Genomic DNA, 17,326 nt, shown 5'->3' on the forward strand with positions numbered 1-17,326 from the left:
CGCACTATAAAAAAACAGGGAGGGTGGCAGGTGTGCGTGACACTGGTGTTGTTGATGATGAAATGCATACCTATTGAGCAAGAGTTTACTATGGTACATGTTTTTAAGCTCTGAATTAAAGACTGCACATTATGTTCACTGAATTTGTCATATTTTGGGCCACACAACAATATGGTTTGGTCTTGTTTTCACCTGGATGGTAGGCTAATTTAGTTTCACTAGGCCTAGAGTTGGCCGACTTACACTGGGTGTACAAAACATAAAGAACACCTGCTCTTTCAAAGTGCTTTTGAACAGGGTATGGTGGTAGGTGCCAGGTGCACCGGTTTGTGTCAAGAACTGCCACGCTGCTAGGGTTTTCACATTCAACAGATTCCCATGTGTATCAAGAATGGACATCCAGCCAACTTGAACCAACTGTGGGAAGCATTGGAGTCAACATGGGCCAGCATCCCTGTGGAACGCTTTCGAGACCTGGTAGAGTCCATGCCCAGACAAATTGAGGCTGTTCTGAGGGCAGAAGGGGGGGGGGGGGGGGGGGGGGGGGGGGCTGAAACTCAATATTAGGAAGGTGTTCTTAATGTTTTTTACACTCAGTGTATATTGTCTGTGTGCTAAAGCATATATGAGGCCCTCATTCCCAGAATTCTTTGAACTAGATTAAACAAGATGATAATTCAGGGCTCATTTGTATTTTTTATTTCGAATGAACACATGACTTCTATGCGTAATCACCCAAATATTATTTGTATTGTGCTTTTGTCACAGAAGGCTTAATAAAATATGGACGCAAATCCTAATATTAGTGGCAGAGAGGAAGAAAGCTTGAGGAATTTACTAGACTCTCGTGGAGGGGGCATCTTCATCTGGATTGGTTTAATTTAGAGTATAAATTATATTACTTTATTTATTATTACTTATAATACTTGAACTCACCAAAGTGTGGATATAAATGTCATGTCATGAAATTCAGATCAAAGGCGTCGGGGTATTTTCATGGATCACTAAACTTTTAACTCCTCTCGTCTTCCGTAGTCTACAACTGCAGAACTAAAAGAAAAGTTTACTGAACTCACCGTGGTGTTTTTGGATACATTGTAACTAACACTAGTGTTATTGCAAACCCGTTCAAACGAGATGTTTACAGTAAGAAATGCATTTCGCAGATCGTCAAGTCTACTAGAAAATATTTGTCTGAAAAATGGTGACGTGGTAAATTTGGACTATTGATTTGGCCTACGATTATGAGGGCAAATTGATGTATTGTTTGTTCACATCAATATATTGTAGAAGTTCGCTTTTGTAACTTGATAGAAATCATGTTTGACAAAAGTCAATGTGAGTTCCAGTTTGTACATATTACCTCGACTAACGGGTGCCCCCGCACATTGACTCTTTACCGGTATCCCCCTGTTATTATTTTACTGCTGCTATTTAATTACTTGTTACTTTTATTTCTTATTCTCATTTGTACTGCATTGTTGGTTTGGGGCTGGTAAGTAAGCATTTCACTATAAGGTCTACTACACCTGTTGTATTCGACGCAAGTGACTAATAATATGATCGTCGAGAGAGAAGCAAGAGATACCCAGCTAAAAACAAACATACTCACAACTTTAGAGAACGTTCCCTTATTACGTGTCTCATTAGGTCATTAACGAACGTTTTCATAGGAGTGTTCCAGTAATATGCAAGGACTATTTCCAGACCATTAACTTAATGTCAAACAGAACTTACTCAGAATGTTCTCAGAAAATTCAATAATAATGTTCGAGAAACACTCTACTGTCTAGTTCATAAACATAAATACTTTTCTCATTTTGTCAGGAACCATAAACTGGTATTGGCTGTGACCATTTTACTCGATAATGGATGGATTTTAATCTGTTTTCCCAAAATACCTTCTGCAGAGGTCATTAACATCACACAATAAAACATTCTATTTTAATTTAAAACTGAATGACAAACACATACAACCCTCAGAAAACTGGACCCATGAATGTTCTTGCAACGTCCCATGAAATGTGTCTAGAACATTAATATTGATATTCTGAGAACATGTTAACCACGTTCTGGGTAAGTTCTGTTTTACATTAACGGAACGCCGAAACATGCTAAATAGGTTCTCAGTTTTTGCTAACATACATATAATGTTTCCGTAACTAATGTAAAACTCGACACTCAAATGTTATGGGTAACATTACAAAAACGTTCTCTCTCCCTAGAATTGTTAGCTGGGTATATGGCCTCTATAATGGCATATGATCATGTGTGCATTTATTTCTGTTTTTCTTTCCAATATCAGAGCTCCATTTAGAATTCATAGGTGTATGGTAAACATGAATGGCCTATTAAACTTCATGAATTCATTCCATGGCCAAATCTCAAGCAATGTTTATCTACTATGGAGCTATAGCAAAACAGAACTTACCCAGAAGGTGGTTAACATGTTCTCAGAATATCAATATGAATGTTCTAGACACATTTCATGGGACGTTGCAAGAACATTCATGGGTCCAGTTTTCTGGGGGTTGTATGTGTTTGTCCTTCAGTTTTAAATTAAAATAGAATGTTTTATTGTGTGACGGTAATGACCTCTGCAGTGTATTCATTTTAAATGTCTAACTTTGCATAATAAGTTAATATTGTTCGATTTTTTTTAAGCAACAGAGTAGGCTACGGGTATGCAATATAATTTATGGACACTGCAGACATTTTAGACGGGCTTGCTAGGGTGAAGTTAAACTCCACCTTACAATAATAGCCTTTGGACCAAACTGAATGAAAGATGGCAAACTGATTCCAAAAGGCAAGAGCAGTTTTTTTGCTCGTAGGAGTAGGCCATTAGTAAAAGATTAACTTAACATGTGTGAACAGTTATCAGATAAATATGTGGAAGATAACACAGCACATTTGACTAAAACCACATTGTTGAAACCATGTCGCTTTCTAGTGAGCTGAATGAAGTATCCAGGGTCCCTCAAGCAAAGAAAACATGGAAGGAAGAGAAGTTAAAGTACATATAATATGGTATTAGAATTTAATGTCAGTAATATACAGCCGTGACTGTATTGCTGTCCTGACAGCCTCGAGCCTGTATGTCTATTGGGCCCCAGCAGCAACATGGGACCTTCTATGAGTTCCGTACCTACAGTATCCAGCCAGAGAAGAACGTTGCCTTAGGCTGTCCAATGAGAAGATCCACCTGCATACTGCTCACTCAGAGCTACTGGAGCATGGAGTACGGCGGGTTGAACCAGGTTTTTCCACATCTGGAAGTATGGTGAGGACGCAAAGAGCAAGCTAGGCAGAGAGCATGGAATGATAGGCCCATTTCCCTGTGAAATTCAGTCAACTCAGGAAACAAATTGAAATTGTTTAAAGGCATGTAAATTCAACTTCAAAAAGCAATCACTCAAGTTTGAATTTCCAAATCCTAAATTCACTGTAATGGAACCTACCCCAACTCAAGCCCAGAGAACTCCAATGTAAAATAAGGCATTGTATCTTCTGTATACAGTGCATTCGGAAAGTATTCAGACCCCTTGACTTTTTCCACATTTTGTTACGTTAAAGCCTTATTCGAAAATTGATGAAATTGTTGTTTTTCGTCATCAATCCCCATGATGAAAAACCATAAACAGTTTAAGAAATGTATGGACATTTATTAAAAGTAAAAAACTTAAATATCACATTTACATAACTAATCAGACCCTTTACTCAGTACTTTGTTGAAGCACCTTTGGCAGCGATTATAGCCTTGAGTCTTCTTGGGTATGACACTACAAGATTGACACACCTGTATTTGGGGAGTTTCTCCTGTTCTTCTCTACAGATCCTCTCAAGCTCTGTCAGGTTGGATGGGGAGCATTGCTGCACAGCTACAGTTGAAGTCGGAAGTTTACATACACTTAGGTTGGGGTCATTAAAACTTGTTTTTCAACCATTCCACAGATTTCTTGTTAACAAACTTTAGTTTTGGCAAGTCGGTTAGGACATCTACATTCTGAATGACACAAGTAATTTTTCCAACAATTGTTTACAGACAGATTGTTTAACTTATAATTCACTCTATCACAATTCCAGTGGGTCAGAAGTTTACATACACTATGTTGACTGTGCTTTTAAACAGCTTGGAAAATTCCAGGAAATGATGTCATGGCTTTAGAAGCTTCTGATAGGCTAATTGACATAATTTGAGTCAATTGGAGGTGTATATGTGGATGAATTTCAAGGCCTACCTTCAAACTCAGTGCCTTTGCCTGACATTATGGGAAAATCAAAAGACCTCAGAATTGCTTGGGAGCAATTTACAAATGCCTGAAGGTTCCACGTTCTTCTGTACAAACAATAGTACGCAAGTATAGACACCATGGGACCACGCAGCCGTCATACCGCTCAGGAAGGAGACACGTTCTGTCTCCTAGAGATTAACGTATTTTGGTGCGAAAAGTGCAAATCAATCCCAGAACAACAGCAAAGAACCTTGTGAAGATGCTGGAGGAAACGGGTACAAAAGTATCTATATCCACAGTAAAACAAGTCCCATATCGACATAACCAGAAAGGCCGCTCAGCTAGGAAGAAGCCACTGCTCCAAAACCGCCATAAAAAAAGCCAGACTACGGTTTGCAACTGCACATGGGGACAAAGATTGTACTTTTTGGAGAAATGTCCACTGGTCTGATGAAACAAAAATAGAACTGTTTGGCCATACTGTTTGGCTTGCATGCCGAAGAACACCATCCCAACCGTGAAGCACAGGGGTGGCAACATCATGTTGTTGGGGTGCTTTGCTGCAGGAGGGACTTCACAAAATAGATGGCATCATGAGGAAAGAAAATGATGTGGATATATTGAAGCAACATCTCAAGACATCAGTCAGGGAGTTAAAGCTTGGTCGCAAATGGGTCTTCCAAATGGACAATGACCCCAAGCATACTTCCAAAGTTGTGGAAAATGGCTTAAGGATAACAAAGTCAAGGTATTGGAGTGGCCATCACAAAGCCCTGACCTCAATCCTGTAGAAATTTGTGGGCAGAACTGAAAAAGTGTGTGTGAGCAAGGAGGTCTACAAACCTGACTCAGTTACACCAGCTCTGTCAGGAGGAATGGGCAAAAAGTCACCCAACTTATTGTGGGAAGCTTGTGGAAGGCTACCTGAAACGCTTGACCCAAGTTAAACAATTTAAAGGCAATGCTACAAAATACTAATTGAGTGTATGTAAACTTCTGACCCACTGCGAATGTGATGAAAGAAATAAAAGCTGAAATAAATAATTCTCTCCACTATTATTCTGACATTTCACATTCTTTAAACAAAGTGGTGATTCTAACTGACCTAAGACAGGGAATTTTTTACGAGGATTAAATGTCAGGAATTGTGAAAAACTGAGTTTAAATGTATTTGGCTAAAGTATATGTAAACCTCCAACTTCAAATGTATTTTTTGGTCTCTCCAGAGATGTTCAATCAGTCCAGGTTCTAGGACATCAGAGACTTGTCCCGAAGCCACTTCTGCGTTGGCTTGAATGTGTGCTTAGGGTCTTTGTCCTGTTGGAAGGTTCACCTTCGCCCCAGTCTAAGGTCCTGAGTGCTCTGGAGCAGGTTTTCATCAAGGATCTCTGTGTAATTTGGTCCCTTCATCTTTCCCTCGATCCTGACTAGTCTCCCAGTCCCGGCCTCTGAAAAACACCCCCGCTGGGTTTCCTCCAGATGGGACGCTTGGCATTCAAGCCAAAGAGTTCCATCTTGGTTTCATCAGACCAGAGATTTGGCAAACTCCAAGCGGGCTGTCATTTGCTTTTTACTGAGGAGTAGTTTCCGTTTGTCCATTCTACCATAAAGACCTGATTGGTGGAGTGCTGCAGAGATGGTTGTCCTTCTGGAAGATTCTCCCATCTCCACAGAGGAACTCTGGTGCTCATTCAGTGTGGCCATCGGGTTCTTGGTCACCTCCCTGACAAAGGCCCTTCTCCCCCGATTGCTCAGTTTGGCGAGGTGGCCAGCTCTAGGAAGAGTCTTGGTGATTCCAACCGTCTTCCATTTAAGAATAATGGAGGCCACTGTGTTCTTGGGGACCTTCAATGCTGCAGAAATGTTTTTGTACCGTTCCCCAGACCTGTTCCTTGACACAGTCCTGTCTCAGAGCTCTTTGGACAATTATTTCGACCTCATGGCTTGGTTTTTGCTCTGACATGCATTGTCAACTGTGGGACCTTATATAGACAGGTGTGTGCCTTTCCAAATCATGTCCAATCAATTGAATTTACCACAGGTGGCCTCCAACCCAGTTGTAGAAACATCTTAAGGATAATCAATGGAAACAGGATGCACCTGAGCTCAATTTAGAGTCTCATAGCAAAGGGTCTGACTACTTATGTAAATAAGGTATTTTTAAAATTATTTTTTTTATACATTTGCAAGAATTTCTGAAAACCTGTTTCCACTTTGTCATGGGGTATTGTGTATAGATTGATGAGGATTTTTAAGAATTTAATCCATTTTAAAGCTGTAACGTAACAACATGCGTAAAGAATCAAGGGGTCTGAATACTTTCCGAATGCACTGTATATCTCACTATCTCCTATTGTTGTGTTACTATCTAGACAGCTATGCCCAGCAGGCGGGTGTGCGAGCATCCTTGGCTCAGGACCCCAACTGGATCGCCGAGTACATCTCCAAGGCCATGCCCATGTTGACGTCTCAGGACAACGAGGTCACCTATCTGGTGCCCTGGAGCAAGGTGGAAAGCCTTCCCAAGGATGGTGGTGAGTAGCTGAGTGAAATAAAAACCCTCACATCTGACAGTGATGGTTTAGTAGTCCCTAGGTGGAAATCAACATAACTTCTCCCTTCTTCTAAGTGTGTGTGTGTGTGTGTGTGTGTGTGTGTGTGTGTGAGGGAGGGAGGGAGGGAGGGAGAAATAAGAGAGAGATTATTGTGTATTGACCTCCTGTGTTCATTTCCATGGACCACTAATCTAGCACTAATCTTGTAAATAACAGGACTGTTTTTGTTGTGCAGTTACGTCTGTACACATTCCTCGTAAGTACTGGACAATGTTGTTTTTTTTACAGGAAAGGAAATCCGCACTCTTTTCCCAAAGATGTGCCGAGTTTGCATTAGTGAACTCACCACTAGTTGTCCCTAACTACCTTTCAAACAGATACACTTTAGCCAAGTAGTCTTTGCACATGACATTCATACACAAATGGTAAATAAAATCACTGTTTTCCAAGTAGGTTAAAGACCCTGTCAATACTACATTTCCCTGGCCAAGGAATGTATGTGTGTGCTATGTGTTGTGTCACCTTACATAGTTGAATGCACTCGGTAAACTGCTCAGGAATGAAAGTGTCTGTAAAATAGCTACATATAAAAGCCTGGGTAAAGGAGTTGGGGGTCGGTTTGGAATTGTGCATAATTGTGCATATCTTTTAGGAGTGTATGAGTTGCGGTCCTTCCAGATGCATCCGGGGGGGGGGGGGCCAGCGGTGTGGGGGGAGGCCTTCTAGGCTGCAGTCAGTGCCCACGCTGCCGGGGGGCACGCCCACCTGGTGGGGGTCTTTCACAGCGAGTTTGGATGGCTCAACAATTGTACAGTGAGGACAGGGACTAGGTCAATGGTGATCAGGATGAAATGATATAATACTACATGAGTAACACTATGAGATTATAATATGAATGCAGTAATGTGAGGTCAAATGGGATTTATCCTTATGTGTGTCAGTAAATGCCCTGTGGTGGTACGAGAGTCCGGACCACCGGGCATCGGTACGCCACAAAGCCCGTGGGGATGCCAGGTTAGTGGCAGCCGGTAAACCCTTGAATTTGTTCCCTTTTTAATACAAGTAGAAAATGGAAGTTTGTCGCCTCTATTCACATTTTAGTTTCTATCTGCACTCTTCTAAATGTACAATGGTTACCGTGGGGGACGTATGGTTACCGTGGGGACAATGTCGTCAATGCACTTATTGATGCAGCAGGTGACTGAGATAGTTTAATCCTCAATGCCATCGGATGAATCCTGGAACATATTCCAGTCTGTGCTAGTGAAACAGTCCTGTAGCTTAGCATCCACTTCATCAAACCACTTCCGTATTGAGCACGTCACTGGTATTTCCTGTTTGAGTTTTTGCTTGTAATCAGGAATCCGGAGGATAGAGTTATGGCCAGATTTGCCAAATAGAGGGCGATGGATAGCTTTGTATGCGTCTCTGTGTGTAGAGTAAAGGTGATTTTATCCACCTGTCTTGGAACCTTCCTGGATCAAATCCTTGCTCTCAAATTTTTTTTGTGCATGCAGCAAGTTGTGAGTAAAATTTTTGAGTTAGTTGTATAACTTTATGAGCTGGGATGTTTGTCCTGCAAATACTTTAGGTCAGAGAAAATTTTTGCAACGCGCTCGTTAGCATTTAGTTATCATTCTCTATGGGATTTTACATTGACTTTTTAGCATTGCTAACCTTCGGATTACAATAACTTTACAGCCATGTTGACACAAGATAAAGATTTGTTCAGTTTTATTGTGTAAATAAGTATTGTACAGAGCGAGTAACAGATATTCCCACAGCCTTTTCTCAATACATTAAAAACGTAAATGGCTATTAAATAAAAACAATTTTCTTGGTAGAACAATAAACGATTGTATACATAGTCTGTGGAAATTCCAGTGCAAAACAATTATCCAATTAACACTACAAATAAAGTGCTTGGAATGTCAAACTGGCCTCATTTCAGGCAAGCTTTGTGTTTCGAAATACTGAGACTTTTTACCCAAAGAACCACTTATTAATTTCACAATAAATGGCACTTGACTGCACCAGTCTTTGCAGACACAGGACAAGCTCACATGTTACACTTTATGACAGAAATTCTAAACTGACTCGGCACTGTCAGCTTTGAAAAATCAATTTACATTTTGCAGACGCTCTTGCCTTCCTTAAGGGCACAGACAGATTTTTCACCTAGTTGGCTCTGGGATTCAAACCAGCAACCTTTCGGTTACTGGCCCCTATGCTCTTAACCGCTAGGCTTCCTGCCACCTTACAGTAGGCATTATCATGTTATTTAATTTACTATTGTCAACCCATTGAGGGGGATGTTTCTGGTCTCTGCTAGTGGTTAGGCGGTGAAAATAGTCCTTCAAACAGTTGATTTGTCTGTCAGGGCACTGTGGTATGTATGTTGAGGTATTCATTGCAAACTGATAGTCAACACCAAAACAAATCTTTTCATTTTCTTTAAAAAAAGCTATAAAAATCTATTGTTTCCTTTAAAAAAAAAAAACTGGTACAGTACTTTGCATAGTATACATTGGAAAGTGTACATAGTCTCTGATTGGTGTGTTTCAAAATGGCTGAGTCCACTACATAGTAAACTACTGAACTAGAAGGAAAAACATTCATGATTACAGTAATGCCACAATGGACTCAGCCAAACCTAATTAAAAAATACATATATAGTTTATATATTCATGATCAATTTACATATATAAATAAAAAGGTACATCTTTAAAAACAAATTTAAACATAAGGAATTCAGATTGGCCATGGGAATGGTTGGGTTTCTTCATCATGTAATTCTGGTCTTGGAGCACAAAACAGAAAGAAACAGACCCTGAATTTTCATTGGAAGAAACCAGTTGGAATTACATAAATGAGAAAACATCTCAGTTTCCACAAAAATATACACCGCCACAGCCTAACATCTGCTGAAGCACATGATACAATTATGGCAGTTATTCAAGTTTAATACTCTTTCTTTCTCCTTAATGACTATCGTGAGGGGCCCTCTTGGGCCCCAAATCGCTTCAGCGCGAGTGAGAAACTTTGCATTGACTTGCATTGAGCTTTCCAGCCAGGCCCTTACGAGAGCAACACCTCTGGCTGAAGAATTAAAACAAGTATTAAAACACTACTGTAATAATACAGAGAAGCAAATTCAGTCCAACACTGTTTGCGGGTTTAAGTTCCAGTTGTGGGTGGAAGATGGTGTCCGTCCGCTCACACCAAGCTCTCCTTTAGCCTCTCCTCGGCTAGCTTCTCTTCAGCCTGCCGTGAGCTGAGCGGGGTAATGTCCACCACCGCCTCTTTGCGCTTAACTGAATTGTCTTTTGAGTGGTAATCGTCACTCTGGTCCTTGGCAAAGTTCACAAAAACCTGGTAAAGAAGAGATGAGAGTGACAGCTGTCATCACTGTACATTCCAATCCGGTCTACTAATCGGAGAACATACAGAAAGATGCAAATGCATGGTGCTGTAATCCTCAAGTAATCAAGTAATCAAACTTCAACAAAAATATGTTTGACCACAAAGCCTTTAGTCAGTGGTGGATGGCGTCTTACCTGGTCCAGTGTGGTCTGCGACACGGAGTAGTCCTCTATCCGAAGAAGGTCCTTGTTCTTGGCCAGGATGCTGAAGATGTGTGCCAGGGAGGTGAGTGAGGAGGACAGCTGGTACTGCAGCATGTTCCTGTGCTTCTCCTTCAGGGTGCTGCCAGGCAGCTTACTCTCAATGAACTTCATCACCGGCGGCAGGTCAGGGTCCGGCCCAGCCACGCGCAGAATGATGGTGTAGCCGTCTCCGAACCTGGAGAGGGAAAAACAAAACAAGATAATTAAGTGATAATGCCTGAGAAGTCTGTGTTTTGGAGGATATATTGGCACGGGTGTTGTTAGGCCAGAGACGAAGTCGATAATGTCTAGATGCTTTTTATAGTGGAGATCAAGTTTCTAAATTGCTAGGCTGATAAGACAGTAGAATGTGTAGTCAGTTGGAACATAGTAAATAGGCATTTATTTACATTTTATATAAACTTTATTTCACTTGGCAAGTCAGTTAAGAATAAATTCTTATTTACGATGACGGCCTACCAAAAGGCCTCCTGCGGGAACGAAATACACATCACGACAAGAGAGACTACATAACGTCATAGAGTTAGCTGGTGGTAAATTGTGGAATAGACACCAGCTGGAACTCGATTTTAACCAATCAGCATTCAGGATTAGACCCACCCGTTGTATTATCAATGGATAATTTGTGCCAATTTATTGAAAGCCACAACTTTGTAGGTATTGACTTGCTTTATATGTACCAGTGAAAGGATTTGTCATCTTACCTGTTCTTTAAGTGCTGAACGCTCCCCAAGCAGCGGAACCTGCCATTGACCATAATGGCCATTCTGGTGCACAGGGCCTCACATTCCTCCATACTGAAGACACAAAATGGCAGACACCGACATTAGATACAGTGTAAAGGAACTGCTGAACTATGAACCACATCCCTGCAAAGGTTGAACTATGTCAGTAGCAGAACACTCAGAAAGCTATTCATGTCAAAAGCATGCACAGTACATGGATAAGCAATACTTTAAACCATGTAAGCTACGTAGTACAAGCCAATAGGCTACATCAGGGATTGGCAACTGGGGGCCTGCATGGCCCTCGGATCAATTTTGCAACTCAGTCGGGGTCTCAAGAGTTAGAATAGTAGGATACACAAAGTGCAATTTAGAAATGTGGTTGTGCATCAGCAGTTTTTCCTCTTGTTATGTCAGTTACTGATAGTCACTTAGCCCTTGTCAGCTTACATTTTTTAGATTGCTAAATTAGTTTAACGGCCAGCTAACTAAACTTGAATACATTTCTCTCTGCTGTCAAGAGAGGGGGCCACTAAAATGTTTTGCTCGCAGTGTGGGCAGGGGGAGGGGTGTGTGGGTATGCAGACACGCAAGCAACAACGGCCCCTCCTGATGAGTTCAGATATTGCTGTGGTCCCCACCCCATCAAAGTTGCCCATCCCTGGGCTACATGGTGCTAAATGAGGTTTGACTAACCGCAGCCTATACTCATACATAAGCTATGTTGCCAACCAATCAACAGCAACAACAACCATGCATTTCAAAGTATGGCAGCTAGCTTTTAGCCTAGCATGGCTGAGGTTTAAAGGTGTTTCTGGTTACCTGTGCGAGGTGAGCACCACGGAGCGTCCCTCCTTGATGACGCTGTGGATGCAGTTCCATAAGGCCCTGCGTGCTTTGGGGTCCATCCCAGTGGTGGGCTCGTCCTGTCACAAAGAGCACAGCCAGGTTGAGGTTGGCCCACAGGTTGAGCAGGAAACACACAGAGAAGACCAGCAGCAGGGGGAAGCAAGGCATCTTGGCCCTGCTAGTGCTGAATTATGAGATGAGAAATGCTAAGCTCTTGCTTTCTCTCTTGGTTTGTTTCCGTCTCCCTTTCCTTTCTCTCGATGTCTATTGCTCTGGTTCTGTCTCTGCCCTTCCATTTATCCTTCTCTCAGTTTGAAACAAAATCAACAGCTGATCTCTCTGCAGCCCAATAGGAGCAAAACAAAAACATGCCATTTTCCAGGAACCCTTTGAGAGGACTGTGGCGTGCAGGCGGGAGAATTGTAATCTAACCCTCGTTACACAACCCTTGCAGCTGCAATCCCCACAGGGAGAACAATTAAACACCAGTCATCTGATTTAGAGGCCCCTTGATATTTCACATTGAGGTCACTGCCAAGCTGATGTAACGGGTCTGATCACTTTGTGTTAGTAACACCATGTGTTGATGTTTACAGTTTGTGTGTGTGTGTGTGTGTGTGTGTGTGTGTGTGTGTGTTGAGACATAGTGCGTACCAGGAACACGACGGGTGGTCCTCCTATCAGGGCCATGGCGGTGGAGAGTTTCCTCATGTTTCCTCCGCTGTAGCTTCCCGCTGCCTTATCCACATACTTTACTAGGCCCAGCTTACGGATGCCCCATTCGGCAACTTCGCACACTTCCTTCTCGGGCACGCCGCGCAGGACGGCGTAGAACTCCAGGTGCTCTCTTCCTGTCAGCAGGTCGTTGATGGCGTCAAACTGAGGGCAGTAGCCCATGTTCTGGTGCACCTCGTCTATCTCCCGCAGTATACTGCCAAATCAAAATAAGTCCGTTAGTCTCACGTTTAGACTCACTGCTGAACCTCTCTACTGTAATACCTCGGGTGAGCTCTCTGGCACAAAATGGCTGCTTCACCTTTTTCCGGCCAGGAAAGCCTCTCCACTGGTGACTATGGAGTCTCCTGTCAGCATTTTGAAAGTGGTGGTCTTTCCAGCTCCGTTCACACCCAAGAGCCCAAAGCACTGAGCGAGAAGACAGAGAGTTAATATCAGTGTTCAAATATACAGAATGAGCTTGAAAGAGACGGGATGTCATTACATTGTGTACTTGCTACTTACTAGAGGAAATGATGTAATCTTACCTCTCCAGGAGGGATGCCCACACACAGGCGGTCCACCGCCGGCTTCTGCTTCCTCTTGTAGACCTTGGTGAGCTGTCGGAGCTCCAGGATGTCTCCGTGTCCCAGTCCGTTGACGATCCTCTGCCTCTCTCTGGCCACGTCCTCGTCCTCCTCGCCTACCGGAGGGAGCTTGGTGTGCAGGTTAATGGGCTTGATGCAGAAGCGGTACTGGATGAGGACGGTGATGATGAAGAAGATCACTCCTTCCACGGCCATGGCAAACAGGTTCTTGCCCACCATGTCCCATTCCAGAGGGGATCGGAAGCGGTTCTCACCTGTGTACAGAAGGAGTGTGTAGAGAAATGTTCAAAAGACACCTCTACGTTGAATTGGATAGAGAAATGGGTTATGGGAAATGCAGTTCTTACCGAATCTTTCCAGAGCGTCGGCCATGGCCTGGTTCTTCACCATGTCGATGAGGCCTCGACCCAAACAGAAGTGAGGAAATATCAGCAAAACGTTCTTCAGGATGTCATTGATACCTCCAACCTCCTGAAGAGGGAAGAGGAGGAATATTTAACCCTTTCTGTCACCAGGTAAATGGATTATTAACAAATTATATATATATTTTTTTACAATATGGTTAGGATGAGCATACCACGTTCTGCAGCAAATGTGTGGTGTCACTTACGTTGTTTCCAAAGAGCTCCATGACAAAGGTGGAGATGCTGCCGTTGATGCCGATGAGGATGTTGACGGAGGTGAGCACCACGTAGGCCGTGCTGGGGATCTTAAAGAAGAAGGAAGCCGGGTACATCAGGGGAGTGATAGACCAGCCATAGAGGAGCAGCAGCAGGGCCAGCACTGGCAGGTTGGTGGACGACACGTAGGCTTTTTGTTGGAAGCAGACAAAGATGATGATGACGAGTGTCGCCGGGACGATGTAGTTACACTGCAACACAAACGAGATGACAAGGTTAGCAGTCAGTCAATAAAACGAATGATGTTCATGTAGCGCTTTAACAATAGTAGAAAACAGCTGCTAAATGCTCAAAAGAAAACACTCAAAATGGCCGCTATTGTAAGGGGCTTAATGTAGTTGTATTCCAGGCACTCGGGAGAAGCCCATGGGAAATATTTTTATTTTGATTTTTTATTTAACCTTTGATTTAACTAGGAAAGTCAGTAAAGAACAAATTCTTATTTACAATGACAGCCAAGGAACAGTGTGTTAACTGCCTTGTTCAGGGGCAGAATGACAGATTTCTACCTTGTCAGCCCTGGGATTCGTTCTAGCAACTTTTAGGTTACTGGCCCAACGCTCTAACCACTAGGCTACCTGCCGCCTCAAATAAAGAAGAAACGTTTGAGTGGACTGAGGGAGAGGAAGAAAAACACAAAGTATGTCAACTGCTATTACGCTGTGCTGACATGACTAAAATTCAAGTAAACAGTACCGTTCGCATTGGCGTTTATATTGTAAGCTCATAGAAAGGTTAACACTGCGTTCTCACCATATCCCAGATGAAGTTGGCCGTCCAGTAGAGCAGGGGCTGCACGCCACTGATGAACTGCATGTGCTTGGCCTTGCTCACTCTCTCCTGGATGAGGAAGACTACGAAGCTGGCTGGGACAAAGGACATGGCGAAGATCACGCAGATGGAAACCAGCACGTCCACTGAGGTGGTCATCCTACGGGGGGGGGGGGGGGGGGGTTAGGTGGTCGGTGGACACAGAATGGTGAGTATATTGTGTTAGGCACACTTTTTCAAACTCCACATTCTGCTAGGTCATTTACATTAACTAGGTAAATGACTTCAGTGATGCCATTGTTCCAAGATGCCCATGGCGTGGGTACTTACAGTGCCACCTGGGACAACTGCTCCTTGGTGAGGTTGAGCGGGTGGTTGAAGGTGCGAATGCCAAACTTGCTGGGGTCCTGGCCAGGGGGCAGGTTGGCGCGCAGGATGCCGTTGTTCATCACGTTGAGAAAGGCTCCCATGCTGTGCCACCCCTTGTTGTTGAACCAAATCTTGACATTGTTCTTGGTGTCCAGACCATTGATGAAGCTAGACAAGCTCGCCAGGAATCGGTCTGCGGCAGCACCCTGAAGATAAAGAATGGTTTCGATTGGTGGCAGTGATGTTGTGTTCAGTGGCAGAAACCGAGGTTCTATGAATGTGGGAATGAATGAATGAATGAATGAATAGAAGTCTCACCTTCTCCAACTCGAAAATCTTTCTCACTCGAGCGATAGCGTCATCAACCTCGCCAGCTGGGGGGAGGACCTGAGTGCTCCTGGCGCCCAATGAGAAGCCGCCGTACCTAAATTCATTCACAAAGATCTTGTTGTTCAAACTGTGGAAAAATCAAATGAAGCATTATTAGTGAACGTCAAATTTAGGCTGGACAGGTATACAAAAAGACTCGTACAACTCATATTGCTATTGCGCGTGCCATGTCACAACACTGTTATAAGAGAGATAAAAGACATGAAATACAGGAAGGTTCTACCTTTTCCCAATGATCTCTGCATAGGTCTTTACTAGGTAGTCAGAGATGTTTCTGCCAGTCAGGTTTTGCAGGGTGTCTGTCTCGCTGATCTTCATCTGGGGTGGCGGCAGTCCTCCGGCTCCAGTAGGACACTCAGGGAGCATTTTTTTGCGACCGTCACAGCTGCAGGCGCATGTGGGGGACGGCTCCTCCATGGTCCAGTTGCCCGTGCGGAACAGTTCCAGAAGGCTCTCCGGAACCTCCGGTATGGTCCAGTCCTTGTCGCCCATTGTACAGTGAGTGTCACTGAGAGAGAGAGAGAGAGAGAGCTTGAGAGTCCTTATCTCCAAAAGAACATTGGAAATATGTCCCTATTCGTCATATTAATTTCCTTAAAGACAGGAGAAATGGTGCGAATGGAAACTAACAAATAGCTCTTTTATGAAACCCTGACATATTGAGACTCACGTTATAGGCTGTCCTTCCATGCAACGCGTTCCAAACCCAGGGCCTTCGGTGAGGGCACTTAATAACCGCTGTGTGTTGGCATCTTCAGGGGCGTCATCACTGATGAAGAGGGACTGTTCTTCGTACATCCACGGCTGCAGCTCCAGACTGGGGTATTTTCCAAAGGGCGGGACGATTAGACTGAAGACCAGGGCGACGCAAACAAACACCGCAGGGAGCACAATCTGAGCAAAGAAACCTTTTCTGGAGCGTTGAGCATACAGGAACCTCTTCCATATCAAGGCGACAAACTGCTGCCTCGTCAGACTCCAGCCTTTCACCTGGTAGGAGCCTTTACCGTCCGAGCCGTTCAGGAAGTCTGTCTCTCTGGATTCTGGGTATGCGTCCGAGTCGTTATGTTCATTGTTGTCGTCATCTATCTGGGGTCTAAGGCAGCTCTGGTGGTCTCCACCAAAGGCATTTCCTCCACCAAAAGCATGATGTATGCGACGTCTGGGCATGGGGAGGGTACCGTCAGAGGGGTGTTCAGTGTCAACTCCATTGTCCTCTGCTACTTTCAGGAAAATCTACAAAGACAAGATATATATATTTTAAAAAAGGAATCAAACACACTATACCCCATAGGTTTACAGCCAGGGTTGCCATGTTCTCGATTTTCCTGACATATTGGGCTACTTTGAAAACTATGTTGTGGGTAAAACATGTATTGATTGTGGGCTGCGTTTTTTTGGCTACTTCTAAAATGTTACGCCCCTTCAGGAAAAGCACACTATGTAAATCCAACACACAATCTATTCAACAATCAATTCCAGTACCTCTTCCAGGGTGGTGTCGGAGACGCCGTAGCTGGAGATGCCTAGGTCTGGGAGACGGTCATCCATGTCCTTGAAGAGCTCCACGAAGGCTCCGTCCTTGGCTGCGCCATAGGGCAGTATGTAAGTGAGCTCGTGGCCCAGGTCTTCCACCATGCGCGCGGCAGGGACATGCTTGAAGATCAGGCTGGAGATCAGGGAGACGTCGGGGGCCACGAAGGCACTTTCACAGATGGATGCAGCCGGGGCAGTTTCTATGGGTTGCACAAAAGTTGAGTGTCATAAACAAAAGGTCATTCATATGACAACATACCATGCTGTA

General features: G+C 43.6%; 1 protein-coding gene and 1 pseudogene across 2 annotated transcripts in view; one reads left to right on the top strand and one right to left on the bottom strand.

Moving 5' to 3' along the window:
• Positions 1 to 1,137: 1,137 nt before the first annotated feature.
• On the top strand, positions 1,138 to 7,847 carry LOC110504160 (annotated as a pseudogene).
• Positions 7,848 to 8,507: 660 nt separating this feature from the next.
• Positions 8,508 to 17,326, bottom strand: part of LOC110505064 (phospholipid-transporting ATPase ABCA1-like) — a 42,285-nt gene continuing 33,466 nt past the window's right edge. For both annotated transcript variants that reach the window (XM_021584014.2, XM_021584015.2), the window contains 15 exons: positions 17,008 to 17,258; positions 16,193 to 16,758; positions 15,746 to 16,030; positions 15,451 to 15,589; positions 15,094 to 15,338; positions 14,746 to 14,923; positions 13,923 to 14,183; positions 13,660 to 13,783; positions 13,253 to 13,566; positions 13,027 to 13,133; positions 12,645 to 12,921; positions 11,964 to 12,067; positions 11,121 to 11,213; positions 10,348 to 10,591; positions 8,508 to 10,162 (listed from right to left, as the gene is read on the bottom strand). In XM_021584014.2, coding sequence (XP_021439689.2) covers positions 10,007 to 10,162; positions 10,348 to 10,591; positions 11,121 to 11,213; positions 11,964 to 12,067; positions 12,645 to 12,921; positions 13,027 to 13,133; positions 13,253 to 13,566; positions 13,660 to 13,783; positions 13,923 to 14,183; positions 14,746 to 14,923; positions 15,094 to 15,338; positions 15,451 to 15,589; positions 15,746 to 16,030; positions 16,193 to 16,758; positions 17,008 to 17,258 — 3,344 coding nt within the window. In that variant the 3' untranslated portion in view covers positions 8,508 to 10,006. The remainder of the gene's footprint in view (positions 10,163 to 10,347; positions 10,592 to 11,120; positions 11,214 to 11,963; positions 12,068 to 12,644; positions 12,922 to 13,026; positions 13,134 to 13,252; positions 13,567 to 13,659; positions 13,784 to 13,922; positions 14,184 to 14,745; positions 14,924 to 15,093; positions 15,339 to 15,450; positions 15,590 to 15,745; positions 16,031 to 16,192; positions 16,759 to 17,007; positions 17,259 to 17,326) is intronic.

This window comes from Oncorhynchus mykiss, chromosome 31, assembly GCF_013265735.2.
Source record: "Oncorhynchus mykiss isolate Arlee chromosome 31, USDA_OmykA_1.1, whole genome shotgun sequence".
Classification (NCBI taxonomy): domain Eukaryota; kingdom Metazoa; phylum Chordata; class Actinopteri; order Salmoniformes; family Salmonidae; genus Oncorhynchus; species Oncorhynchus mykiss.